Source organism: Poecile atricapillus, chromosome 21 (assembly GCF_030490865.1).
Source record: "Poecile atricapillus isolate bPoeAtr1 chromosome 21, bPoeAtr1.hap1, whole genome shotgun sequence".
In the NCBI taxonomy this organism is placed as follows: Eukaryota; Metazoa; Chordata; class Aves; order Passeriformes; family Paridae; genus Poecile; species Poecile atricapillus.
Window position 1 is genome coordinate 9885059 of NC_081269.1, and position 26888 is coordinate 9911946.

Here is a 26888-nt window from a genome sequence, read left to right on the forward strand (position 1 = left end):
TCAGGAGTGTAAACCATAACGAGCAGATGCCGTGTACGTACTACACAATAAGCCACTTGAAGTTGTCGCTAGTTGTTTATAGATGTTATTAATATTAATAATTCACCACTCATTTCCATATGAAACCACATTAGGCTTGTCTACACTGCATCCAGTTACCTGCAGAAGCTGCGAAGCCGTGGCAGAGTGCCCGAGCTCACACGTCCTGCTGAGAAAATGCTGCCTTTGTTCGGGTCTCAGCAGCTCTGAGCAGGGCTGGGTGGAAGGACAGGGATGGGTGGAAGGACAGGGATGGGTGGAAGGAACTGGGATGTGTGGAAGGATCAGGGATGTGTGGAAGGATCAGGGATGTGTGGAAGGATCAGGGATGTGTGGAAGGATCAGGGATGTGTGGAAGGATCAGGGATGTGTGGAAGGACAGGGATGGGTGGAAGGACAGGGCTGGGTAGAAGGACAGGGATATGGAAGGAGCCAGGTGATGCTGAAGGAGCTGGGATGTGTGGAAGGACAGGGATGTGTGGAAGGGCAGGGATGTGTGGAAGGATCAGGGATGTGTGGAAGGATCAGGGATGTGTGGAAGGATCAGGGATGTGTGGAAGCATCAGGGATGTGTGGAAGGACAAGGCTGGGTGGAAGGAACTGGGATGTGTGGAAGGATCAGGGATGTGTGGAAGGATCAGGGATGTGTGGAAGCATCAGGGATGTGTGGAAGGACAAGGCTGGGTGGAAGGAACTGGGATGTGTGGAAGGATCAGGGATGTGTGGAAGGGCAGGGATGTGTGGAAGGATCAGGGATGTGTGGAAGGAACTGGGATGTGTGGAAGGACAGGGATGTGGAAGGAGCCAGGTGATGCTGAAGGAGCTGGGATGTGTGGAAGGAGCTGGGATGTGTGGAAGGGCAGGGATGTGTGGAAAGAAGGAGCAGGGTGATGGCCTGTGTCCCCACACACAGCCCAGGGAGCTGCAGGAATTCATCAGGCCCCTGCTCCAGGGACTGTTTTTAACTGTTCTGCAGAGCTGAACATCTGCTCATCAAGGGGAGGCTTTTGGGTGGTGAAAGTGCTCTTTGGATCTTGGAGAGGAGGGTCAAAGCCTTGGGATCTGTCCTTTGCAGAAGGCTTTAAAGGCAGGTCTGTCTTTTTAGGGAATGGGGAGAAAAGATGAACCATAAAAATTTTCCCAGTTTTGGAATTCTGAAGTTTAATCTCCTCTAGTTTAGGCAAAGTTGAAATCTTGGTGTTCTGCACACAAGAAAAACAAGAGTTAGATGAAAAGGTGATATTTTCTACAGCTTTTAGCTCTAGACCTGCATCTTTCCCCAAGGAATTAAATGACAATGTGCCAGATAATGTCTATGGAATGCCAAACATTTATAAAATAAAGTGAAATGTTCCTTGGTGTGCAGTGGGGGGTGATCCCAGATAAAGAGGTGACCCTGCAGGACTGGGAGTCACAGCACTGACCTCTGGTTCCAGGTGTCCTGCCAGGCTATTTGTGTGGCACAGAAAGATCTGGAGGAGCCTCAAGCCTGAAAGGGAGGTTCCCAAACCTTCAGGATTTGGGGGTGCTGAATTCCCATCCTCAACTGCCTTTCAATCCAGTGTTGTGTGGTTTAATGTACAATATGCTCTGTTGAGGCTGGGTACAATTATCAGTATTTATTCCCTGAAGCCCAGGGAGATATTTTTGTCAAAAGACAAAGCAACAGAAGTTCCACAGTACGCAAAATACAGACCTTTGTATTGCAAGTGAAATATTTAGATAGGAATCATTACTGAGTCCTTTTACAGCAACCTTGCCAGAGAAGGAGAGAGAGAGAGAGAGAGGGCTGGGAAAGAAAACACAAAGGAGGTAATAATATCTGATTTGCCAAGCAGCTGAAGAACTGATGGGGATTGTGAAGCCTATCAAGGCATCGTGACTTTGCGTGTGAGTGACATTCCGCAGCGGGAAGCAGCCACCAGCCGAGGAGCTGCTCCTGAATTTTACCCCCAGGACTTGTCTTTTATGGGTAACCTTGCAGTATCCTTTGCTGGAGCTGTGTGCTCTGAGAATTCGGGCATTTGGCTACGGGGTGTCTCTGACAGCCCCCGTGGGGCCGAGCCCTGGCCGGGGCGCTCGGTGGCCGTGCAACGTGGGCAGATATTTTCCATCTGTCCTCTGTCACTCCCTGTCTTTTCAAAGCTGACACTGTTGCAGTGACCTGGACAATGTCTGCCATGTATTTTGTGAATTCCTGGAGCAGTATTTTTTTGGATGCAGTGCCCAGGGGAACGTTGTGCCTGTTGTGCCTCTCATTTCCACAAGAGCGATGCCAGCGTTTGGGGGGATCACTTATGATTTAAAGCTCTGTGCCAGAGAGAAGACTTTATCCCTTCATTTTACAGGATTTTTGAGACAGAACCAAAAGTGCTAAGCAGCCTAAGGAACTCTGGTTGTGTCACTGGAGAAGGCTGGAAGGAGGCTTGGCCATATCTTGATGCCTGTCACTGTTGTTTCCTGGTTTGGTATCTTTGAGGATTCTGGTATTCACAGCTGCCTTTCTTTCTCCCCTCCCTAAGGTTGCATTTGGGTGTGAGGGTTGTTTTGCCTTCCTTAGAGCATCACCACACCACAGCTGGGACACCAAGCTGCAGTTTGGTCCTTCCTCAAACGTGTGCTGACAGTTCTTCAACTGGAAGAGGGACAAGGCAACACTGCTTTGTCAAGACTGTTCTCCACAGTAATTTGCACATTCAGTTTTTTAGTGGTGCTCTCCTTCTTCAAAAACAGCTCCTCATGTCACTAATAAAGCCATCTTAGACTCGAGCAAAGAGGATTCCAGCTGAATCCTGTGGTAAATCAGCTCGTTCAGGAGAGCCAAATTAGAGAATTGTCCTTGCTGAGTACTTAGGGCCTGGAAAAGGGAACATGAACTCGATGTTGATGACAGTGAGATTACATTCTAGCTGCTCTTTACTGACTTTCATTTCTAATGTCAGTGGATATCATAGATTTAAACTCCCAGATTTCAGGGTTGCAGGTAGGATCTAGTTTAGAGCACAGTGTACAATATGTGAGCTGGAAGAAATAGGGCTCCAGCCTCCTGCAGCTGGAGGAATTGGCTATACCAACTTAATCTGAGTCCACCTCCCACAGAGAGGATGTAGGAATGAAATGAAAAGTATATGTAAAGTTTTGTGTATTTATTACTTTTTTTAAAACACTTTTCATGGGTAAAATCTGTCTTTAATGATGCATTCAAACTGTGGTGCTGAGAAGTATTGCATAGCTAATGCATTGGTTTGTTTTTGTTTATTCTGCAGAAATGATGGAATTTCATATTTTAGCAAAAAATTACCAGGGCTCCTTTATTATTCACAGGGCTTTAAATGCATGACAGGGGAATTCTAAGTCCTCAAGGATTTTAATACCAGCTTCTCTGCGAATCTAAACTGGTTTTCCAGCCCACTACTTGGTGGGCCACAGGGGTTTCTCCTGGAGTGTAATACACATTTAAAGCTTCTTATGGATGGCTACGTCTGCAAATAAGCTCAGGAAGGAGAAGAGGGAATGCACTGTGTTATCTGGAGCTGAGCAGGGAGAGATTATCACAGGAGAGAGCTGAACAAGAGGAGTGCCAGCTGGGCAGGCAGAGGTGCTGACTGCTCCCAGGTACCAGAGACAGGAGCAGATTCTGCAGGATCACCGAGGCAGGGATCCAGCCTTCACTCAGCATTAGGACTCAGGAAACTTTTGGCTCCCTGGCTGGCTTCTTATGAATTGCAAAGAAGGAAAATACCAAGTAGTAAAGACCGTATATATTTCATTCCCGAGTGACATTGGGGTTTATTTTGTTTGCCCTTTCATTTCTCCTCTCAATACTTTCAGGAAATAAATGCAGTGCATTAGCCTGGATTCAGCTGGGCAATGAATGTCTCAGTGTGTGTAATGTACAGCTCTGAGACAGAGATGTGTGTTTTAGACACCCAGGATCCAAGTTCATAGCAAAGGCTCTCAGGCAATGCAATAATATAAAAAAGCAACACTGGAATTTCTCAATTACACATTTTTAAAGGAAACTTAGAGATTTCCATTTTATATGCCAGACTGGCATGAGGGGAGTTTGGGTTTCCACCTCCTTTCCAAGCTCATATGCCACGTAGCTTTCCTGAGCTCACCTGATTTCCACATTTCCTCTAAAATTAGGGAAATCAAAACCTGTCATTACATGGTTTGAGTTCCCCTGTTAGTCACTAAGATGAGCTGATAGATGACAAGTCTCCAGCACTGCCAGCAGGCCCCACATCATCCCTCTGGCACTGGGAGCCATTCCCTGGGTCCTGTCCCTCCATCCCCAGTCCCTTTCCAGCTCTCCTGGAGCCCCTTTAGGCTCTGACAGGAGCTCTGAGCTCTCCTGGAGCCCCTTTAGGCTCTGGAAGGGTCTCTGAGCTCTCCTGGAGCCCCTTTAGGCTCTGGAAGGGTCTCTGAGCTCTCCTGGAGCCCCTTTAGGCTCTGGAAGGTTCTCTGAGCTCTCCTGGAGCTTCTCCTCTCCAGGTGAATCCCCCCAGCTCTGCCAGCCCAGCTCCAGGGCAGAGGAGCTCCAGCCCTCAGAGCAGCTCCATGGCTTTCTCTGACACCCATTTGACACATGTACAAGTTTATAATGACATGCACATACACACACAGATGAATATCAACAAGACCTAAAGGCACAGAGCAAATCCAATCCCATCTCGGCTGTAGCCTGCTGGAAATTGTTCAACTTTTATAGAAAATCAGTCACAGCTCTGCAATTTCATGCTTTATCATTTTTGTTACATGTATGAGGGAAATTATAAACCTTGTAATTTCTCTCAGACTATATAAAAAGCTTTAGATAACATCAAGATATGGAAGTAATACAAAGTAAGATGCCTCGATACATTAATGAACAAGATCTGAAATAGACACTGTTCACCTCGATGGCATGGAAAGGAAAAGAGAAGAACTCAGCTCTGAATGGGAGGATTAAAAATCCTGGGTAAGGGGAGAAAAAATAGAATGAGGAAGAGGCTTGGAAATGTAAGGCAAAGCAAAATATGCTCCAAATACAAAAGATTTTGTTCCTGTCTTATTTTAAAAAGATAGAACAATTGGTGGTTGGTGGCAGTGGGGTTCCTGCCTTCAGACTCCTCAGAACTGTGTGCCAGGGCTGAGGTCTGACACCTCATACAAATACAAATACAAAAGACTTCGTTCCTGGCTTATTTTGAAAAGGTTTGGCTGGTGGGCAGGGCACTCTGGAGCCCGGTGGTGATGGTGGGGACAGGGACACACAGATGCAGAATTCCTGATCGTGTCTTTTCCAACCTCTGCTTCTGCAGATGGGTGTGATTACCCCCAGTTTTTTCAAAAGTAATGCTTAAACATTACCTGTCTACCTGTGCTAATTCATTAGCTCAAACTCTACCTTTCATTGGCTAAGTTTCCCTTTTCAGTCACATTTTAAAGTTGTATTATTTCATCAAAAAAAGATGGACACTCTTTGTATTTCTGGTTCTTCCTGACTGCTCTTCCCTCTGATGGGCTGAGCAAAGAGATTCTCCTTCCCAGAACACCAAATTATTGGAGTGGGCAGCATAAACTGTGTGTTAGCACACGTGGGAAGCTAGGATGAGGGAGAAGGAAAAATATTTTCAAATACCTGCAGCCTACGGGAAAGCTGGAGAGAGACTTTTTGCAGAGCTAGGACAAAGTGTAATGGCTTTAAACTGAAGAAGGAGAGGTTTGAATTGGATACTGGGAAGGAATTGTTCCATGTGAGGGTGGGAAGGCCCTGGCAGAGGTGCCCAGAGCAGCTGGGGCTGTCCCTGGATCCCTGGCAGTGCCCAAGGCCAGACTGGATGAGGTTTGGAGCACCTGGGACAGTGGAAGGTGTCCCTGCCATGGCAGGGCTGGAACAGGATGGGCTTTAAGGTCCTTCCAACCTTTCCACAATCTTAGGGATGGTGGAAATGCAGGGGAAGAGAAAAAGCAAAGGGAGTTTTTAATTAATTAGCTTTAGCCCTGTGGGTCTAAGCTGGTAGCAAAGCTGAGGGTACATCACTGGGATGTAGCAAATCCTCAGGTCCCCAGCTCTCCTCCTCTGCAGAGCCGCCTGGGAGCTGCACACGCAGCAGAGCCTACTCTTGAAGGCTCCACTGCCAAAAATAAACCTCATTGGGATTCCTGAGATGGCTGCTGTCAAGGAAAGTCAAATTTGGAGCTTTGAGCATGCGAACAGTGTCATTTTAAAAAGTCTGTTCACCAGGGAGATAAACAGGGATTAGCCTCACAAGCTGCTCTGACTCCCCTGCACACAGGGAGGGGCAGCAGAGCGGGGCTGGGGACAGCTGGGGCTGGGGACAGGTGAGGCTGGGGACAGGTGGGGCTGGGGACAGGTGAGTTGGGGCTGGGGACAGGTGATGCTGGGGACAGGTGAGGCTGGGGACAGGTGAGGCTGGGGACAGCTGGGGCTGGGGACAGATGGGGCTGGGGACAGGTGAGGCTGGGGACAGGTGGGGCTGGGGACAGGTGAGGCTGGGGACAGGTGGGGCTGGGGACAGGTGAGGCTGGGGACAGGTGGGGCTGGGGACAGGTGAGGCTGGGGACAGGTGAGGCTGGGGACAGGTGAGGCTGGGGACAGCTGGGGCTGGGGACAGGTGAGTTGGGTCTGGGGACAGGTGAGTTGGGGCTGGGGGAAGGTGAGGCTGGGGACAGGTGAGGCTGGGGACAGGTGAGGCTGGGGACAGGTGAGTTGGGGACAGGTGAGTTGGGGCTGGGGACAGGTGAGGCTGGGGACAGGTGAGTTGGGGCTGGGGACAGGTGAGGCTGGGGACAGGTGAGTTGGGGCTGGGGACAGGTGAGGCTGGGGACAGGTGAGTTGGGGCTGGGGACAGGTGGGGCTGGGGACAGGTGAGTTGGGGACAGGTGGGGCTGGGGACAGGTGAGGCTGGGGACAGGTGAGGCTGGGGACAGGTGAGTTGGGGACAGGTGAGGCTGGGGACAGGTGAGGCTGGGGGCAGGTGAGGCTGGGGACAGCTGGGGCTGGGGACAGGTGAGGCTGGGGACAGGTGAGATGGGGCTGGGGACAGGTGAGATGGGGACAGGTGAGTTGGGGCTGGGGACAGGTGAGATGGGGACAGGTGAGTTGGGGCTGGGGACAGGTGAGTTGGGGCTGGGGACAGGTGAGGCTGGGGACAGGTGGGGCTGGGGACAGGTGAGTTGGGGCTGGGGGAAGATGAGGCTGGGGACAGGTGAGGCTGGGGACAGGTGAGTTGAGGCTGGGGGAAGGTGAGTTGGGGCTAGGGGAAGGTGAGCCTGGGCTGGCTCCTGTTGCCCAGGAAGATGGCCCATCCCCAGCCTGGCTCCAGAGCCGTTTCCCTGAGGCTGGCTGTGCTGAGTTTCCTGGGAGCAGAGTGGGAAGGAGCAGTGAGGGATGAGCAGCCCCAGCCCAGGGCGTTGTGCCATAGCCTTGCTGCTGACTGGAGCACCCTGGGAGCTCCCTGGGGCCTGTCCCTGCACACAGAAGGCAAAACCAAACCAGCCAACCCAGAAAAGTGCTGTATCATTTATCTTGTTCAGAATAACCTTACTCTTTGCAATTCTGTCGCCTGAAAAACTCCCTCTCTTTGTGGGTACTTTTGTCCTACTGACTATGCAGGTTTCTCTCTGTGGTAATTCTTTCCATCCTGTTTTCCCCCAATCTGTACAAACCACAGATTTTTGGTTTTGTTGTTGGATAAATTGTTGGAGCCTGAAAGAGCTCTCTGAAGATGCTTCAACAGAGATATTAAATCAGCAGCAGCCTCTTGCCAGTGCAAAGGATTTCCAGGTACATCCTGAAAGCAGTTCCTTCCTCTTGTACAGTTCCAACAACATCATTAAAAAAAAATCGTGTCCTTTGTACTTCCTCCCCCCTTCATACATGCACACATCTTGTAGTAAATTCATTTTTCAGTCCTGACTTTGTGCAAACACAATGTTGTGCTGCAAGCATTAAAAGGCAATTTAGTACTCAAAGGATTAAAAGCTCATGTTAAATTGAAGACTACACTTGGCATAAACATTAAAAATTGACAGAACACCCTACACATTAACTGCACCAGGGCTCCATAATTAGCATTTAAAAGTAAAACATCATTTCCTTACTGTTTCCTACTTACTCATTTATAATGCATTTATTATAATTCGGATGTGAATATGAGGCTTTCCACTATTGTCAGTCAGTAAATAAATAAAAATCCCCTACTCCTGTTGGAAACAGGGTCCTGCACACGAGGCCTGTGGGATGAATGGTTTGTTAATCCAAATCTCAAACGCGTGATGAATCAGCAGTGACTAACTAACCTCATTCCAGCTCTAATTCTCTTCCTGAGCATCCATGGAGAAAGCCTGGGCTCGGCAGCTTCCACTGGCAGCAGCACAGGGAACACGGGATAAACTCTGCTTCTTGGGATTTGGATGGATTGTGTTGGGTCTAGTGCTGTGCAATGTGGGAAAATAGATATATGGTTCATCCTGTAATGTGGAAAATTCGCTGTGGATTGAAATTGGAATGCAAAAGGAAAAGAATGAGGAAGCCAATCTCGTTAGGGAAGCGGAAAAGAGGGACTAGCAGACATTAAAGGGATAGCACTTTGGTGACTTGTGTTATTTTGGGATGAGATGGTGTTTTGTTCATCCACACCAGTCCAGACCTCCTTTGGTGTTTTGGGTTTTTTGGAAGGTGAGGTGGCCAAGTGCTGGGTTCCAGTTCACTCCTGTGAGTGATTTAAATCATGTCCTGTCTCTGGCTGGCCTGACATTGCCTGTGGAGCACCTGGCCTGAGGCTTTCTTCTCATCCCACATCCCCTGAAACCACTTTCCTGTACTTCCAACAAATCTATCTGGCTTCAGCCAAACCTCATCCACAGCTCTAGACTGACTGGAAGAATTTGAATTAGGCTGCTTACATCAGCCTGGCTCCCATTTGATCAAGATCCCAGATTGCCAGAGGACATCTCCACCTGCAGAGCTGGCTCAGTGGGCAGAGCTTCTTCCTCTCCATCACCGAGGAGATCTCTGCTCTGCTGCTCACAGCAGCCACCTTCAGCTGAGTCTGGCTTTCCACTGGCACTGCAGATCAGGTCAGACCCTGGCCCAAAGCTCGGTGGCTTTGCAGATTCAAGGCCGTGAGGAGGGGGCCAGGACACTTCTGTGAGCAGCCACCACTGCCCCTTCACCTCTGGAAACGTGGCCACATGCAAATGATCCTGCAGAAGGCTCAGCATTGCCTCTGCACGCCTTGCTGACACGATGAATCCCTTTTTGTTCCCGCTCTGAAGCCTCACATCATCTCCACGTCCTCCAGGGTCGCTGCTGTGCGGAAGACAAGACCAGGTTTTGTTCAGCCCCTGTGAAATGCAATTAGAAGGCCCTCCACAGCCAGCAGGAGCTGAAGTTAAAAGGAGAGAGAGGGGAAGAAAGGGACCTCCCCGCTGGCCAGCAGTGTGCTGGCTTTGAAGTCCTGGGCCATCTTTTGTGTCCCCGCTCCGAGGGCCTTTAATCAGGACCTTTGCCTCGTCATTCGGGGGGGACAAACCCCACACAGTTGGTGGGGTTGTCCCTGTGTGTGCCAGGAAGAAAAGTCTTTGTCAGAAATTTCCACTGACCCAAGCACTTTGTTTCTTTGTCTCTCCCAGACAACGTTTGAACTAAAAAGAAGAGCAAAACTCTCGTCTGTGCTAACAGTATTTTAATAGGGAGCCCCGGTGACTTCTCGGAGCCTCCCTGCCAGGCCCAAGGCGGAGACCAGGCCTTTGGTCTGAAGGCCTCTTAAAATAAAACCAGCTCAGGCAGCTTTTTATAACCTTCTCCTCTGTCTGTGTCCTGGCTGATACAAAGAGCCTCACACCGGAATATTGCAACACGCTGCTAAGCAAAAACACTTAATTCTCGTATTATGTAATACCGTGCGGACAGAACCTGGAATGGTGAACCTCTTGTTTTTTTGTTGTTTGCACAGCAGCGAGTTAGGGATCAGCTAAAACTCCCCAAAGGAATGGCCAGCAGCTCAAGCAGGAGGCACTCTGAGATCTGACAGAGCTGGGAGCACAGGGCTGGCCAGCCCCACGTCCCAGGGATGGAGCTGAGGTGACACAGGGCTGAGCAGGAGTGATCTGTGCTCTGTTTTCTGCAGCACTTTACAGATGCTCCGCTGAAGTGCTGAGAATGATGCTAAAATTCATGTTGCCAGTGTTTTACTCATGAAGAATCTATTTAAGCTACTTTTTAAAGAGATTTTTATGTATCTGTTGCAGTCTCACTTTTCTATTGAAATATGTACACCTGGACTCATAACTATGACTTTTATTCCTCAGGAAGAGGCATAAAATAGTACTCAGTGCTTTTTAAATGATATAAAATATTTCTAAAATAACTCTTCCTTTCCAGTTAAACATTATCTCCTTAACCATTTTCCCATTCACTTTTTGATACGCTGCAGCTTTTTTCCAACCTTAAATCAGTTCCACTTTAGAAAAAGTAAACTCCTGAAAAAAGAGGGGGAGATGACAACAGTTTATAGGAACAAATGGATAACTAATGGTAATGAGATCTGGTAGCCTTTCTTCCAGGTGTGTGCAGAGTAGAACATCACTGTATTATCAAAGCAGGTTAAAGTTTTATCACAGCTCTTGTGTATTTTATTAGATTCTCAAAGGACACCTCCTCCAGTAATGCCTGGAATAATCCAGGCTAGATAAAGATCAGTTGATTAACTGAACCTCAGCAACAATACCTCAGCTTTGGTATCATTTTTACTCCTTCAGCTTCCTCTTCATGATCTCCCCATCATTCATTTGGATTTGTTTATTTTGTATTTGTCCCTTCCTTCTTGTAGGGTTTGAACACTGATTTTGAAGCAAAGGCCAAGCCTTCATCCCAGGAACACCTGGAGATCCTTCAGGTGTTCCATCCCATGGATGGAACGTTACATTAGAGCAGGAATAACCCTGCCTGCTCCTGCTAACACAGAAACAGCAACACAGTGCCATGTGCAACTGTAATTACACGGCTGCCACGTTAATTACTGATAGAGAGACTCCCCAGTTTACCTGTGTGTTTCTAGCTGGTTTTGCTCTCTCAGGAACTGAGCCTTGCAAAGGCTCTGTCCCTAATCCAGCCAAATTTATACAATGGTGCTGAAGCCTGAATGCCAGAGCAGCCCCATTAGCTTCAAAAGGACTTCTTTTTGTTAAAAGTTGAGCAGATATTTAAGTGCTTTGCTAGCTTAGGGTCAAAGTGTTCAGCACCTTGTTGGACTGTGTCTTACCTACCTCCTCATTAAAGATACATCAGACCAGTTGGCTTGTCTTTATCAAGCAGAGAGGTGCAGCCAATTGACTTTATGTGACAGCTGAAAGTGAAGGAGATCAAGGAAGCTTGAGAGACAAAGAAGTTAGGTTTTGTTAGAATCTTAAATGAAAGAAGAATAGCATTTGGCAAAATTGTCTCTTACTGAAAACTGTGTCAGAAGGATTTTATTTTCCAAGGACTTTTGACCAGGACTTGTGGAGAGATTTGGATTTGTGGAGGTTGGACTAGGGCAGAATCAATCTCTTATTTTGTTGTTGCCTTTTTAGTTGTGAATGTGGTGGCCTTGCACAGAGCTTTGAGTGCAGACTCCTGCAGTCCCAGGTGAGGATGCACAGAAGAATTGGGAGCCTCGGTGGAAGTGTTAGTGAGGCTCTTGAATCATTCTTACAAAGGGGTTAGAAACAGCAAAAAAAAAAGTGGTGGGTTTAATCCTGAGCACAACTAGGCAGCCAGTTTCCAAGAGATCAGCTCTATGGCCTGAGTCATCTCCACTGATGAGCAGGGAGGAATTTGCTCCTTTAGCTGCAGCATTAGCTTGATAGTTCTCACGATACAAATTATAAGGTCATTTGCGTTTATATTCCTGCTAATGATTATATGAAGAAATAATTTGTTTTCAACACAAGACTGCGCCTGTGAGGTCAGCACCTGTGTGTGATGGACCCCTGGGTTCCACAGCTGGAAGCTGTGAGCTGCTGGATGTGGTTCTGCTCTCACCAAACAGTGCAGGAAACTGGGCAGCCTTTGTTTCTTGGCACTGCCTGCACTGGTCTTGACTGGTGTTCCTCCTCTGGGGAGTGGGAAGCAGCCATAGCCTCTGTGTGCTGTTGGCTGTCCTGCCTCTTGGGCTGCAGGGGCAGAGCTGGGGTTCCCCAGGACAGCTGCATTTTGGGCTGATTTTGGGTAATTTTCTCTTTTTTGATGCCTGTATCAGCAGCCCTTGCTGTGGAATGAGAAGTCTCTCCTTCCCTGAGCCAAAGGTTTGCACAGGGAACTGCCCAGGTTCCTCCCATCACTTTTCCCCAGAGGAAGTGACTTTTTCTTCCTGTGCCTTCTTTTCTACATCCCGAAGCTGAGATGCAACCAGAAAACCCTTTTTTAATAAAAACCCAGCAGAAATCTAAACTGTGCAGGGTCAGGTTTACATTTCCCCTGTGTTATGATGACATCAGGGTGGAAACACAAGGCTGGGGACTTGGTGACAGCAGGCAGCTTTCCTGCCACTGCTCATTTACTGCCTTTCTGAGAGCCACATCCTAAACACTCGAGTATTAACATGATTTCAGCTCTTAAGTAAAACTAACGAAGTCTTTTCATCTTCCCATTGAGTGACGAGCTCCTTAAGTAGATCACAAGCTTTCTGCTGCTTTGTCTGAGTGAGGAGGAAAACTTTAATTGTTCCCATCTTCTAGTGCAGGTATTGATTAATTAAATGTATTAGCAAAGATCTTGGCCTACTTTTTTGCACCATCAAACAAGTACTTAATGATTATATTACTATGAAAATGGCATTGCTTTAAAGCATTGCATTGGAGCCCCTTTGTACTTTGCTTTCATTTCATTTTTATTTTTTTTCTTATCCCATTATGAACAATAAAGTTTCTCCTGTTAGTATAACACAGAGGAAGGGAAGGGAGCCAGAGAGGAGCTCTCAGCTGAGGGATCCCATCTGGGCCAGGCTGGAGCTGTGGCAGTGGGATGTCCCCAGGCAGGAGGATGTGCTGCCAGATGGGGAGGCTCTCTGCAAGTGCAGGCAGGTCAGGGAGCAAATGTTAGATGGTAAATCTGTATAATTTACTCTAATTTAGCATTTGGTGGGTAGAAATATGAATATGACTCACATGCTAAGAGGGAGAAGGCATGTTTATGAGGAGCAGAACTAATAGGTCTGTGTGAGATAAAGAACACTGCCTCCCACCTCACTTAATCACTTTCTTCCTTTGGGTCCCATTTGTAGAATCTCACTTACCTGCACTTTTATACCTGCCTGTAGTTCTGCCTCATCCCACCTCACAGCCCTGTGCTCTCCAAAGTGTATCAGAGAATCCCAGAACTGTTTGGGTTGGAAGGGACCTCAGAGCCCCTCCAGTGCCACCCCAGCCATGGCAGGGACACCTCCCATTGTCCCAGGCTGCTCCCAACCCATCCAGCCTGGCCTTGGGCACTGCCAGGGATCCAGGAGCAGCCCCAGCTGCTCTGAGCCGTCCATCCACCCCCTCATCACCTTCACAGGGAAGAATTCCTTCTTAATTTCCTGTCTAAATCTCCCCTCCTCCAGTAAAGCCATCCCCCTTAGCACATCCTGCATCCTGCACAAAGGCTCTGTATTTTGCACACTTGCTGAATGGCAAATCCAGGTGAATCTGCCCCAATTCACACACACTGTCAGGGCCCATAATTGCCCTCAGGTTTTAAATGCATCTTCTCATGTCCTATCCAGGAGATATTCTTGGAAATCCGACCTTTTCCTGGCCTCCACATGCACCTGGAGCTGGTGTTGCTCAGCCTCTCCAGTTTGCACCTTGCCAGGCTGTGAGGTTGTGCTAAATGATTTCATTTTACAGCACTTTGAGCATTCATACAAAGTCATTAAGATCTGACACCAATTTGGTGCTTTCAGTCTTGATGTTTTTACCCCACCTGTCTTGGCCTGTGCCTTCCAACAGTGACCAAAGCCAAGCGGGGCTTCACTGCCTGCAATGACAAAGCATTTCTTGCTGCAAAGGAGAAATTGTTATTGCAGAACACTTCATAAACTGTAAATTTGGAATTAAGGCTTAACATTTTATAGTACCAGCCCTGGGAAGTCCCATGTCTGTGACTAAAATGTGTGCCATGGCGACAATAACACTTGGGTTTTATTCAATGCTGAAAGTTGAGGCGCAGAGAAATGAAGTGAGAGCCCAACTGCCTTCATCACCAGGGAAAACCTGAAAATGCACCCACAGCTGCTGGGCCACACTCACACCTGAAATAAAATTCACGTTGGCAGCCTCTGCAGATTGATAGGTTGAGGACTTTGCTGCCCAGGAGTGACTCGGGTCCCGTGTTGGGGTGGGAGGAGTGCAGAAACACAGCTGAGTTGCTTAAAATAGCCAGAAAAGGACCCTTAGTCCTTTCTTGCCTTGTTCCCTTCACATTCACAAATGTTCATCTCTATCTCTCCTTTTTTCCATCCTTCCTAGGGGCGATGACTGACAGATTAATATATGTCTAGCTACGTGTCTTAGAAATCAAAAGGAAGGTGCTGTCAGAATCGCTTGTCAGAAAATGAGATTAGGCACACTTGTCATTTGCTGAGGATTGCAGTCTTTCAGAGATAAGGTTGCATTTAATGAGTGTAAAAAGCCTCCTTGTGAAAAAGGGGGTGGTGCAGGAGAGAGAGAATGATTATTTTTCTGGTGTCAGCTGAGTGCTTTATCATATAACTTGATAGCGTGGCACCCTGGCAGGCACTGATAATGGCTGCTGGGGCTATTGCACCTCTTCAGCTGCTCTGCAGCTTCAAAAGTGATGACTTGTTACCTGCTTTTAAACTCCTCTTGGATCTGGAAACCCACTATCCTGGGGGAAAGAAGCAAAAGCATGTACAGTGTGTTTTAAAGAAAGACCTGTGAAAACACACAGCATAAAGGGAACGTGCTAAATGTATAGCCACTTTCCCCAGCAAACTAGAAAGAATACTCAGCGGGTTTCGGTGAAATATGGAACTTGTCTGACAAGTGAAGGATAACTAATGAGAAACAGAGCTGTATCCCACTGAAACCAATTGTGTTTTGTTATGGAAAATATTTATCAAGCCTTTTTTTTTTTTTTTTCATTTGTTGGTTCTCCTAACAGTGCCATAATAACTCCTCTTATGTATGTGATTTGGTTTCTCTCATATGCATCTCAGTTATTTAAATCTGCAGTGGGGTGGGTGATTTTTGGTTATCAATTGGATATTATCATCTTGTACATGAATATTTTAGGTGAATGCTTCATTCATCAAAGTAATGGTCATTCTTTTGCCAAGTTAATGTCTTTGCATGGTTTAGAAGCTGGCTAAAGGTACAGATTTATTGTTCATAATCTACTTTCTAAATATGAGCTGACAGTCAAAAATGGAATTTATCTGCTCAGCAGAAGAGCCCCTGCATTAGCTGTGTTTTTGCAACAGTATTTCTTGCCTTGGCATACCTCTTTGAAAATTATCCTTGGAAGAGGAGATTTCTGTCGTATATTCTTCTCATCAAATGAGATGTGATTTTCATTATTTTGCTTGAATGTTAGAAAATGAAAGAAATTACTTGATTGGTTTATGGTGCTGATTCAGCATTTTCTGGACTAAAAATGACCTGGACGACAGAATGGGATTACAGCACGCAATAATGGATGCTTTATTTGGTGATAAGAAAGTCTTTTCTTCTGACTGAGAAGAAGAGAATGAAAAATATTTCTCTTATTAGGTGATTCAGTACCCAGATATTGACAGACAAATTAATTTGAAATACTTCTTCAGTTGCAGAACGTGCAAGCAGGCAGAAATCAGGGGAGGACAATGGCCACAGCCTGAAAGTGGTGCATTTATGAACTGCACAACAGAAGTGCTGGTGGATGGGGAAGAATTTATATTTTATCCTCTCACCCAGTGATAGGATGTGATGTTCCTGGTTGGATTGCAGGGTGGATAGCAGCTCAAAGCCAGCGAGGTCTCCAGGAGCTACACCCAGCCAATCCGTGGTGTCTTTAGGAACTCAGAATTCAAACCCCAGCAAGGGTTTTAGAGGAAGAGATAAAATGCAGGCATTTTCTGATGGAAAACTTACAGCCAGGATTCTCACTCTTCGTGGTAGTTGAAGGGAAGGAAAGATGGCTGTGGTGCTCACCTGAAGGAATTCACATTGTTTGGAGAAGCCTGGGAGAGAAATGGCTTCACACACCTAGGACAGTTAGGATTTGTCTTTGGTACAGTGACTGGGTTCAGAAAATTATCCAGGTGTGCAAATCTGGGCTAAATTCTGTCCTGGAAGCAGTGGAGACCACATAGTATTTTATTAGGGCCAAGCTGTAAGGATGGGGAAGAGAGAGCAGCCCTATTGTTCCCTGAGCCCCAGTTTTTATCTTTGTTTCCATTTGAAACCCTAATCATAAAACTGCCTGCAGAGCGGTTGCCTTGCTGTTCCTCTAAATGAGAATTCCAGCTTTTATGCTAATTCAGTTTCAGGTTTCTTTGAACCTGCAGTTTATGGGCCTCTGCTTAAAACTGCAATCTGTTCTGCATAAAAGAAGGGATTACAAAGGGGTTTAGTTTTGCAAATGCTGCAGAAAAATAAAAATAATAAAAAAGTTGCACTGTCATTAATATGTTCCCGCAGAAGTTTTCTGCTTTGTCAAATGAAAAGCAGAGATTTAGCCGGGGATGTTCAACGTGCAGAGCTCTGTTCCCCTCGGAAAGGGCCATTTGCTGGTTGTGTCCCCCTTTGCCAGTGCCCTGTCCCTGCTGGAGGGGACACTGAGGGGACACTGCCAGGAGCCCCTGGTGCTTGTCCCAGGGCTGGGCTGCTCCAGACATCCCCCCAGTCCAGCAGAGCCCACCCTCACCACCAGCTCCTTCCCCTGGCACCTCCCATCACCTTCTTACAGCCACACCAGCTGTGGTTTTGCTCTCCAGAGGTCACTCTGGGGAGCAGCTCCTTTTCCTGCACCTCTCAAACTGCTGGAGTTTAAATACCTTCTGCTTGGGACATTGTGCCGTGGCTTGCTGTTCACAGCCATAAAATTCCACTGGTAGCTCCATAAATTCTTTTCCTGGGGAAAGGATCCTGCATCTCTTGTCCAGTAATAGGCAAAATCTTGTATGTTTTCAAAGCGTTATGGAAGGCTTTCTAAGGCACTGTAATCGTGCTGCAAAGTCAGATACCACGGTGTCTTTTGGGAAGGTTAGAAACTCAATGGAAACATAAATGTTTCCAGGCTTTGACAGAATACCAAAGAATTGGAATATCCACTTTTTATGTTGCCAGGAAAAAAGCTGTAGAACCTTCCAGGTGAGGTGAAGTTTGCCATAAATAATTTAATCCAATATAATCTGCTGTAATTTCAATATTCGTTTGCTTCTTGTGCCAGAGATGGATAATTCTTCTTTGGAATTACTCTGTGACTTGGAAGCGAATGTCTGCTTCCCTGCCTGCTGTCTGGGCAGCTTTAGGTCATTTTTATAAAATACTTGGATCTGAAAACCTCTTCCAGAGAGTGAAAGATCTTGAAATTACTTTTGATCCAAGTTCAATGCACTTCATTTGGCTGCTGTTGTGGCAGAAACAAATGTCGACACTGACAGAGACCACAGACAGATGAAAAAAATTCTGGCAAGGTCCCACATAGATAAGAGACAGAAGGTTTCAAAAACCTATCCAGGCATAACCTAAAGCACAGGAAAGTATTGCTGTCAGGAGAGGGGGAAGCCTGATCCAAAGGCATTCAAATCGCTGCGGGGAGGAGGGGTCCTTTGATTTAATTTGGCTTTGAGTGAATTTCTGAACTCCAAATTTCTCATTCAGAATTGTGCAACGCATTTTGTCCATGTGTAATTTTGTAGCAGGAAAACAGAGGTCCTCAATTTATCTCTAAGGCACAAATAATGAACATAATGAGGCCCAGAGCCCTGCCAATAAATCCTCACAGCCCCAGGGAGATGAGCAGGTAAATGCATTTCTGATTCTGTGTGTGCTGAGATTTCAGGTGTGGCATGTGGTTAACACTGGAAAAATCCAGTACAGACAAGCCTGTTGTTTAATAAATTAAAGTCTTGTGAGGCACCTAGGCTTTAATTAGATCCATTCTTACCATGCCAGGATGTGGAAAGTCTTGACCAAGGTGCTCATAGACTGCATGAGCTGCCACACCTTGGTACTGTGCATTTAATTCCTCGTCCAGGTACAGCCTCCCCATGGGTCCATGGAGCCCCCAAGCGCTGTGGTTGTACAGAGAACACTCTGCCAGCTTAATGCCTTTATCAGTTTATTTTTGGTGGGGACTGGAATCTGCGCTCAAGCAACATCCATGGCCAAAGGGCTGCAATAGCTCCTGGCCACTGCCCACCTTTGATTCCAGAGACCAGACCCAAAGCCAGCTCTGTTGGGTTTGTAAGAGGAGATGAAAACTACCTCTCTGATAGCACAGGATAATCATTGCAGTATATATTTATTAGATGCAAATATATATTAGATGTAAAAACGTGTGAAAGCTTAACAGCCAAAGTCCATGCTCAGTTATGGTGTGGAAATGTGGGGATAAGCTACTCAGCTGGACAGTCCTGGAGAGCTCATTGCCATTGCCATACCAGGGTCTGAGGTTGGCCACAATTCTTTGATTTTCCAGTGGAGACCACTTGTCCCAGTTTCAGCAAAGCGTTCCACCCTGGATCAGCCACGGCACGAAGGCACTGTGGTGTCTGCAGCCACGGTGTGACTCAGGAGCTCTGCTGTGTGTTCATCTCCTGGGGAGCATTATTGTTCTCATTACTGTACATCTTCCCTGTCCCAGCAGAAACCAGCACACTCAGTGGGACTGCACCTCAGATAAGAATCCTGGAGGAGCCACTGAAGGGGAAAACTGGAATGGATTCTTAAATGTATCATATGGTGATGGAATGAGGAACTAAGGGGAAATATTTGCATAAAACCGTGTAGTTCTACGTGGGTAATTGGTAGGTGCTCTTTCTTAATCACGGCCCTTGTGCTTGTGTGGACAGTCAGATCTTGGTTCCCTGCTCCCCTCAGTGCTGGGGGAGAGCTCAGAGCCAGCTCGGTGTCCTGCCTTCAGGAGAAGGGCACTCACTCCCTCATCATCCCACGTCCCGGGGGAGCTCGGAGCTGGGCCAGGACACAGTGCATCTTTCCAAGCTGCCGCTGGAGTTTGGGCACATGACTGTAATCCCTCAGCATCGTCAGCTGAGGCCGAGCAGGCACACACAGCTCTTGCTCTGCACTTCTTTTCTGGCTGGTATAGGTAGTTCCCATCTTTTCCTTAGGAGAATCACCTCCTCCAGGCTGAGTTCTACCACAGGAGTTGGGGTGAGCAGGACTTGTCAGCCCTGTTTCTGAGGATTTAGCTCAAACTCAAGTGGAACCCACGGGAGTTTAATTCCATTAGCACTCCTAGCCCAGTATGGGTTTGAAACCCATTTCCACGTTTGAAATCTTGAAAACACTCCCTGGGCACGGTCTTGCAAGCCTGTAAATCCCCTCTTAGCACCTATCCCTTTCCCAGGAAACATCTCACCGTATGGAGCTACTGTGCCAATGTGCATAACTGCCTCTCATCTTCCCAGGAAACATCATTTGGCTCCGAGTGCTGCGCTTCAGTGAATTATCATTTATATCATCACGTATCTGTGCGTTTATTTTCCACGGTGGCCATTACTAATGGTGCGCTGCACTTAAGGAAAACCTCCAGCGAGTGGGAAATGCAGTGTCCGTGGACAATCAGCGCTGGAAGCAGTCCGGCGGCTCTCTGCATGGGGGGCTCAGAGAGAAAGCACAGCTCAGCGAGCAGCCGGGGTCCCCGGCAGGCCACCCTGCCTGCAGCTGGGGACATCGGCTTTAAACACTTAAGAAAGAAAACCCGGTAAAACAAAAAAAAAAAAACTGCTAAGCGCAAGGCGATGTTTTCCACCGTGCTTTCGTCCCGCGGAGCTCTAGAGAGTGATGTTGGTGGAGCTTTCGCTCCAGTGAGTGATGCTCGTCGCCATCCCGGGGCAGGGGGGTCTGTCCGGCTCGGCGGGTCCCTCGCAGCCGCTGCCGGAGGCTCCGCACCGGCTCCCGCGGAGCCTCTGCCACCCGTTCGGGCCGGCCCCGCCGCGGGGACCGGAGCAGGAGCAGAGCAGGAGCGGATCATCCCCCCCCGTTCGGGCCGGCCCCGCCGCGGGGACCGGAGCGGGACCGGAGCAGGAGCGGATTCTCCCCCCCGTTCGGGCCGGCCCCGCCGCGGGGACCGGAGCGGGAGCGGAGCAGGAGCGGATCATCCCCCCCCGTTCGGGCCGGCCCCGCCGCGGGGAGCCGCTCGGAACGGAGCAGGAGCGGATCATCCCCCCCCGTTCGGGCCGGCCCCGCCGCGGGGAGCCGCTCGGAGCGGGGCGGGGCCGGGGGAGGGCGGAGCCGGTGGCGGCGGCGGCGGCGGCTTCGGGAGCGCCGCGCAGTGCGGAGCGGAGCCGGGCGGCGAGAGGGGTCCGGCCGGCGCTGCAGCCGGGCCGGGCGGAGCGGAGCGGAGCGGCCGCCCCGCGGGGATTACAGGCTTTGCGAGGCTGTTTCGGAGGGGCCGGGGCCGGGCCGCCGCCTCTCCCCCATGGAATTCACCTGAGCGCGGCCGCGACGGGAGGGACGGCGCCCGGCGGGAGCTCGCTTTGGCTCGGGAGAGGACGGGCATGACTTTTTAAGCAAAACAAAAACAACCGGCCCCCCCAAACGCCCCGGCAAACGGCGGAAGGGAACCCAAAAAGCCGCCCGAAGGAAGGGACGCGCAGCCGCCGGCGCTGGAGCCGCGGAGGGAGGGAGGAGGCGCCGCGGCCGCACCGCCCCGCACCGCCCCGCAGCCGGAGGTGCCGCCGCTGCCCCCGGCCGCCGCCGCACATGGTTTTCTTTGTCCTGCTGCCGCTCGCGTAGCGCCAGCTCCGCGCTCCCCGCACGCCTCGCTCCTGCCGGGAACCATCTTGCGGGAGCGGGGAAGGAGCTCGGCGGCCCGCTGAAGGATGCCCGCCCGGCGGCCCGCGCTCCCGGCCCGCGGAGCCGGCTCCCCGCCGAGGATTAGTTGGGGTTTGGCCGCGGGACGCTGAGAGCAGCGCTGGATCGGAGTTGCCGCTCACGCCCGTCCCTCCCGCACCGCCATGAGCCGCGGGCCGGCCCCGCGGAGCCCCCGGAGCGCAGGTGAGAACCGGGCCGGGGGCTCCTGCTGCGGGAGGGAGCGGACCGGGCCGGGGGCTCCTGCTGCGGGAGGGAGCGGAGCGGAGCGGGCCGGGGAGCAGCGGCGGGGCCGCTCCTGCTGCTGGAGGGACCGGAGCGGACCGGACCGGGAGCAGCGGCGGGAGGGAGCGGAGCGGACCGGGGCTTCCTGCTGCTGGAGGGAGCGGGCCGGGTCGGGCCGGACCGGGAGCAGCGGCGGGAGGGAGCGGAGCGGGCTGGACCGGACCGAGAGCAGCGGCGGGAGGGAGCGGAGCGGACCGGGGGTTCCTGCTGCTGGAGGGACCGGAGCGGGCCGGACTGGACCGGACCGGACCGGGAGCAGCGGCGGGGCCGCGGGCAGGTGCGGGGCCGCTGCGAGTGCCGCGGCCGTGCCAGCAGTGAGTCAGGCTGCGCTGTCTGGACAGGAAATATTTTAGTCATACATCCCCTCGAACGGCAGCGCATTCCTCGGTGAGGGAAAAATACTCTTCGGGTCATTTTTTTCTGTGCGGTTTGTTGGGTGGTTTTTTTTTTTTTTTCTTTAAGCTCAGGGATTGCTGTTTTGTTTCATTTCGCGGTGGAAAGGATTAAGCTGCGCTTGGTAACGAGGGGATTTGCACGGGAAAACGGCCCAAGTGCGAGGAAGGGAGCTGTGTGTGAGCAGCTCCGGCTCCGTGCCGAGACACCGGGGATGCTCCTCGGGCACAGCACCCCGGATAACCCCGTGAGTGATACCCCGGATAACCCGAGCTGGGAGTGCTCGAGACACACCCGGCAAGGTCGGGATAAAGGGGAGAGAAGAGCGAGTTGCGCTTGGCCGGTGTCAGGGAAGGGAGCGCCGAGCATCAGCTTCGGCCACATCGCGCATAAAGGCACTTTGTTGTCTGCGCCGATTCCCGTCAGCACCGAGCAGGCTTTGAGACTGAATTTCATCCTTCTGGGCTAGTAGCGAGTTGTTGCGGGTTTTTGAATCAGCTGGGGTTTTTTGTTCCTTCGGTGTTGTTCGTGATGTGACTGCCTAGCTGTGGGAAAATAATATTATTTGCATGGAAATTGGCACTCTGTGTGTCTGCTGACAGAGATTGTGCTCGCCTCTGTATCGCTGCTACATCACCCTAATTGCTATTTTGTATTTAAAACCCAATTTTTAAGTAAGGAAACGGGCAGGCCAAGTTCATCTCCCCGTTCCAGCCAGTTTGGGTTATTTTCATGCTAACGCAGGCAGTGTGGTTATTTCAAGTTGCTCTTCCATTCGGCTGTGTGTGGTCAGTAATGCAGAATGAGCTTCGCTCTTGGAGCTTTGTCTTTGTAAAACAATTCCTTTTTTAGACGGATGTTTCATGGTTAATCACCTGCCGGGTTGCTCCGGAGGAATCCTCGGGCAGGCTGAGTTCTGTTCGAGGTGTGCCACTTCCAGGAGTGCCACTCGCAGGTGTCACAGCCCTGCTTGTGACCGGGGTATGCGGTGCCACAGGAAAGGATTGCATCTGAAAAACCGTGCCTTGAAAAACAACCTCTTGGTTCAGGCTTGGCGTTAGAGCAAACTTCGTAAAAAGATGTTTTCCTCTTTGTAGTGCTTGGAAAAATGGAGCGAACAGGAAACACGGAGCTGTGCTGTTTTGTTTTGAAACAGTAAAATAAAGTAATAGCTGAAACTGTAAGAAGTTTGTTTGGTTTTTAATACTGGATTTTCTTTCTAAAAAGAAGGACTGGTTCAGAGAGTTTTGACTTCAGAGAAAAGCTGCATTTGAGAAGACAACAACAGCTGAAATTCACCGGGAAAGATTATTTTTAAGCAGGCTGATTGGCAAGGGTAGGAAAGCATTGAGCCTCTTGTTGGGCTAATACTGGGCTGCCCTTTAAAGCACATGGCTTTCTTCATCTCTTCAATTTCTGCGTTATTCACATATTTTCATTAATTTAGAGAAAGTCGTCACTGAATAATAAATCCATCATTGGGTAATAAATCCAGTGTTTACAAGGTATTTAATTGAGACGAAATGCACCATGCTCGGCTTTCAAATAAGCCAGCAGTAATCTAGTAAAATTTGTCTAAAAGTCTGAAAAATAATAAAGCTATTTTTAATAATTAATCGTAGAAATCTTGTCTGTCACTAAGTTGAGGGCAAACAGTTTTTTCCGGTGTATTCCTGTGCTGTGATGCACAGTCTGAGCCGTGTCTACTCATTTATCGGGAGTTTCACATCCAAGTTTTAGTGCAGTCGAGGTAGCGAACGTATATGTTGATTGTCTGGTGATTTTTATCTCATTTTGAGTTGAGAAAATCCTTCCCTTTAAAAAAAAAATAAACAAACCCACAGCCCGCTTTCCAAACAGTGTTTTCAATTACTGTTCCTGAAGCCAGCAAGAAAACAGTTTCTAGGGAAAAATGAAAACCTTTCTCAAGTGTTGTGTTTTAACCCCGTTTGCAGTGTTCTGCTCCTGAGCACGTTTTCCCTGTGTTTTCCAAGCTGTTTCTGCTGTTTCCCAGCAGGTCTGGGCTCCAGTTTGGAATTGAGCAGCTCTGTGCTTTTAGTGGGTGCAGAGGTGGGAGAAGTTTGAGCTGAGCTGCCCGTGTGTGTTGTGTGTGTGCCCAAACACAGCAGCACACAGCTGCCAGAAACTCAGTGCTTTTGGGCTCGGGCTCTTTGAAAAATGAACATTTTCAGTGTTCCTCCCCTGCCTGGTTGGAATTTCTTAAAGGGGGCAGATCAATGATTTTGTGGGAAAGTGAAATAAAGCTTTTTATCTGGGTGGAGAGCTGAGCTGGCACCCTGGCGTAGAAACAGCAGGAATAGGCAAGCCACTAACACAATATTGAGGGGAAAAACCTCCGTGGATAGAGGTGGCTTGATGAAAAAGAAAAGGTTTATTAATTTACACAGCGAGGTGTCAGAAATCAGTGATTCTGAGGAAGGCGAAGCTGACGTGGAAATACGCGCTGATCCTAAATACTGCCACGCTCTTTATCTTTCAAAGAGCTTGCAACAGCAATTTAGGAAATTACTAACCTAAGTTATCAACGCTGCTTTGAAGGTGGTAAAAATCGAATGTTCGCACAGCAGGGATCCCAAAAATACTTTAAAAATTAATTAAGGAATCTGCAGTTCTGGAAATTCCTGAGACTGGGCTGTCTGGTTGGAAATCACGACTCCTCTCCATTGCAAAATCAATGTCGGAATGTATTGGATAATGGCAGTACAAAGATACAGTGTCTGTGCGGCTAATGTTGGAGAAAAAGCCCATTTCTTTATGAAATAGAGCTTTTCCAGAGAAATATCTGCACTGCAGGGCGGCGAAGCACAGCCGAACAGCACCACCTGATGGACTCTGCAATTCCTGGGTTTGTCTCCTGGTTTGTTTCCCTGAAATTCACACACACACACCTCTGCCTGTGCATAAATACAGCGCCGTGCCTTCGGAAATCTATCACTGCTACAAAATGTAACTGCTTTTTTTTTTCTTTTTCTTTCTTTTTTTTTTTTTTTTTTTTTTATTGGTCTTTCAGGCATCTGATGCCAGCTCTGAGAAACTGTTCAACGCTGTCACAAATAAAGGTAAGGCTGCAATTCACATCCCAAACAGATTTATTTTCCTTTTTTTCCCCACACGTTTCTTTTCATGCCAATTTCAATGGGAGATGAAATGTGACTTGTCTTGCAGAAATGTCGCAATCAGCTTGTTAGTGCTTTTTATGTTTCTCTGGGTTTCAGACGTGTTCTGTATGCTTGGTAATTGCTTTGCTTAATATAAAATATAGGCTTTAAATAATGCATTGCCTGCCAGGTCAGAATTAATTTAAATAACAATATTAAGGAATAGTTTATTTTACAAATGGCTTTAATTTAAGCTCATTTAAATAACTGTAAGAGTTTTCAAAATGTTTTAACTTGATTGTTACTCATCAGCTCCGTGATAGACGTGGAATTATGAATAGCCAATTTGCACTGCTGACAGTAATAACCAGCCAACGTTTAGTATTCACAGGATAATAGTCATAAACCATGGCTTACTGTGCTGTGTGCTTTCTGTAGAGTTAATAAATGATAGAGAGGGCCACATTTAAATATTCAGTATCCCATTAATTTCTTCCAAACAGCAATCCAAAGACAGAGTGGCTAATGATATAACAGTGCATGAAGGGAAAGGCTCGCTCAGCGCCCGTGAGCTGCCGTGCTGGGCCTGCAGAGCCCTGAAAGGCTTTGGGGGAATCCTTTGGCTGGGATCCTCCTTTTTGATCTGCTTGCTGTTTTTGCAGGGAGGGTGTAGGGAGCAGCCCCAGGCACGGGTTTCACAAACAAGTGTAATTCAAAGCCTTGAAATATTTTTTTTCCTGGTTTTTACCCCAGTGTCCTGCGCGTGGGAAGTGCCTGGGAAGGGGTGAGCTCCTGCCTGCAGAGCCGGGGTTTTGTCCCATGGGCTTTGGAGCACTCGAGTCAGTCTGAGTTAGAAGAGGCAGATTGGGCTGGTGTGAAATTGGGCTGTGTTTTGTTTGCTGGGTGTGGATTCTCTCAGTATTTGCCCTGTGTGTGCTTCTCCCTGGCTTTGGTTCCTCACTCCAGCGAGTCACTCCAGTGCTTCTCTGTGCTGTTCAATTCCACCAAGCTGTGGTGGTTTAACTGGGGACAGAACGTGACCCCGTTACCTTTGGAATTCCCATGCTGACCCTCTGCTGCTTCTGAAGGCTTCTGCTGCATATTGAATTATACCTGGATTTAATTGCATTACGGATCCATAGTCCTGTTTTTCATGTATTAGCATCCTCTGGAAGTACAGTCTGGATTATTTCTGTGGTCTAACCAGGTTATCTCACTTGGCAAGCTGATTTATCCTTTGTGATTAATGGCATTCACAGGTTCCCCAGGCCCTTCTGGAGACTGAGAGTAGGTGGCACAGCCATTAGAAGGGAAGAGCTTCGTGTCTGGAGTGACCCCAGGCCCCCAAACTACATGTGACTGCATCTTTATTTTGCTAATTTGCTGTAAAAGGCTTTGGCATTTGAGCAGCTCTTTCTTGGGGCTGGGCAGGAGCAGCCCCACATTCCTGCTGCAGGACTGTAACCAGGGTGAGGTGACTGATGAAGAGTAGGCCCCTCTTCCTCTTCTTTGCTTTTCTTTTTTGACTCAAACACATTTCCCACATTCTTATTGCTGTTTACTTACGGGGCTTGATTCGTGGCATCCCTTTGGATGTGAATACCCATGCTTGACAGGGAGCCTTTTCTTCCGAGGTACTTTTCTTTGGTGATTTAGTTCCCTTGAAAGGATTAGGGTTTCTTTGTGTAGCCTAAAATCAACATGGGCTTTTCGAAGCTTTGCTTGGGAAACCGTACACAAATAAGCTTTTTAGTTGATGGTAGATTATTCCTTTGCCCCTTATTTCCATCAAAATGGCATCTTTCTTTTCTCCTCCTGAGTTTCCCCTTAAAGCCATATGCTAATTCCTGTTGGTAACATGAATGACAAGGGAGGAATCAATGCAAATCCAGGTGCGGCCAAACTAGGCTGGCTGGTATTTTCTTTTTTTTTTTTTCTTTCCTTACCCTCTTTTTTTATTTTTTTTCCACTGGGAGAAAGAGATTAAGGGGAAAGAGAACGGAAAAAGCATTG

General features: G+C 48.5%; 1 protein-coding gene across 5 annotated transcripts in view; it reads left to right on the forward strand.

The window, feature by feature from the left end:
- Positions 1 to 26888, forward strand: part of AUTS2 (activator of transcription and developmental regulator AUTS2) — a 687646-nt gene that overhangs the window by 604334 nt on the left and 56424 nt on the right. For all 5 annotated transcript variants that reach the window (XM_058854670.1, XM_058854669.1, XM_058854671.1 and 2 more), the window contains one exon: positions 24788 to 24836. In XM_058854670.1, the coding sequence (XP_058710653.1) occupies positions 24788 to 24836 (49 nt within the window). The remainder of the gene's footprint in view (positions 1 to 24787; positions 24837 to 26888) is intronic.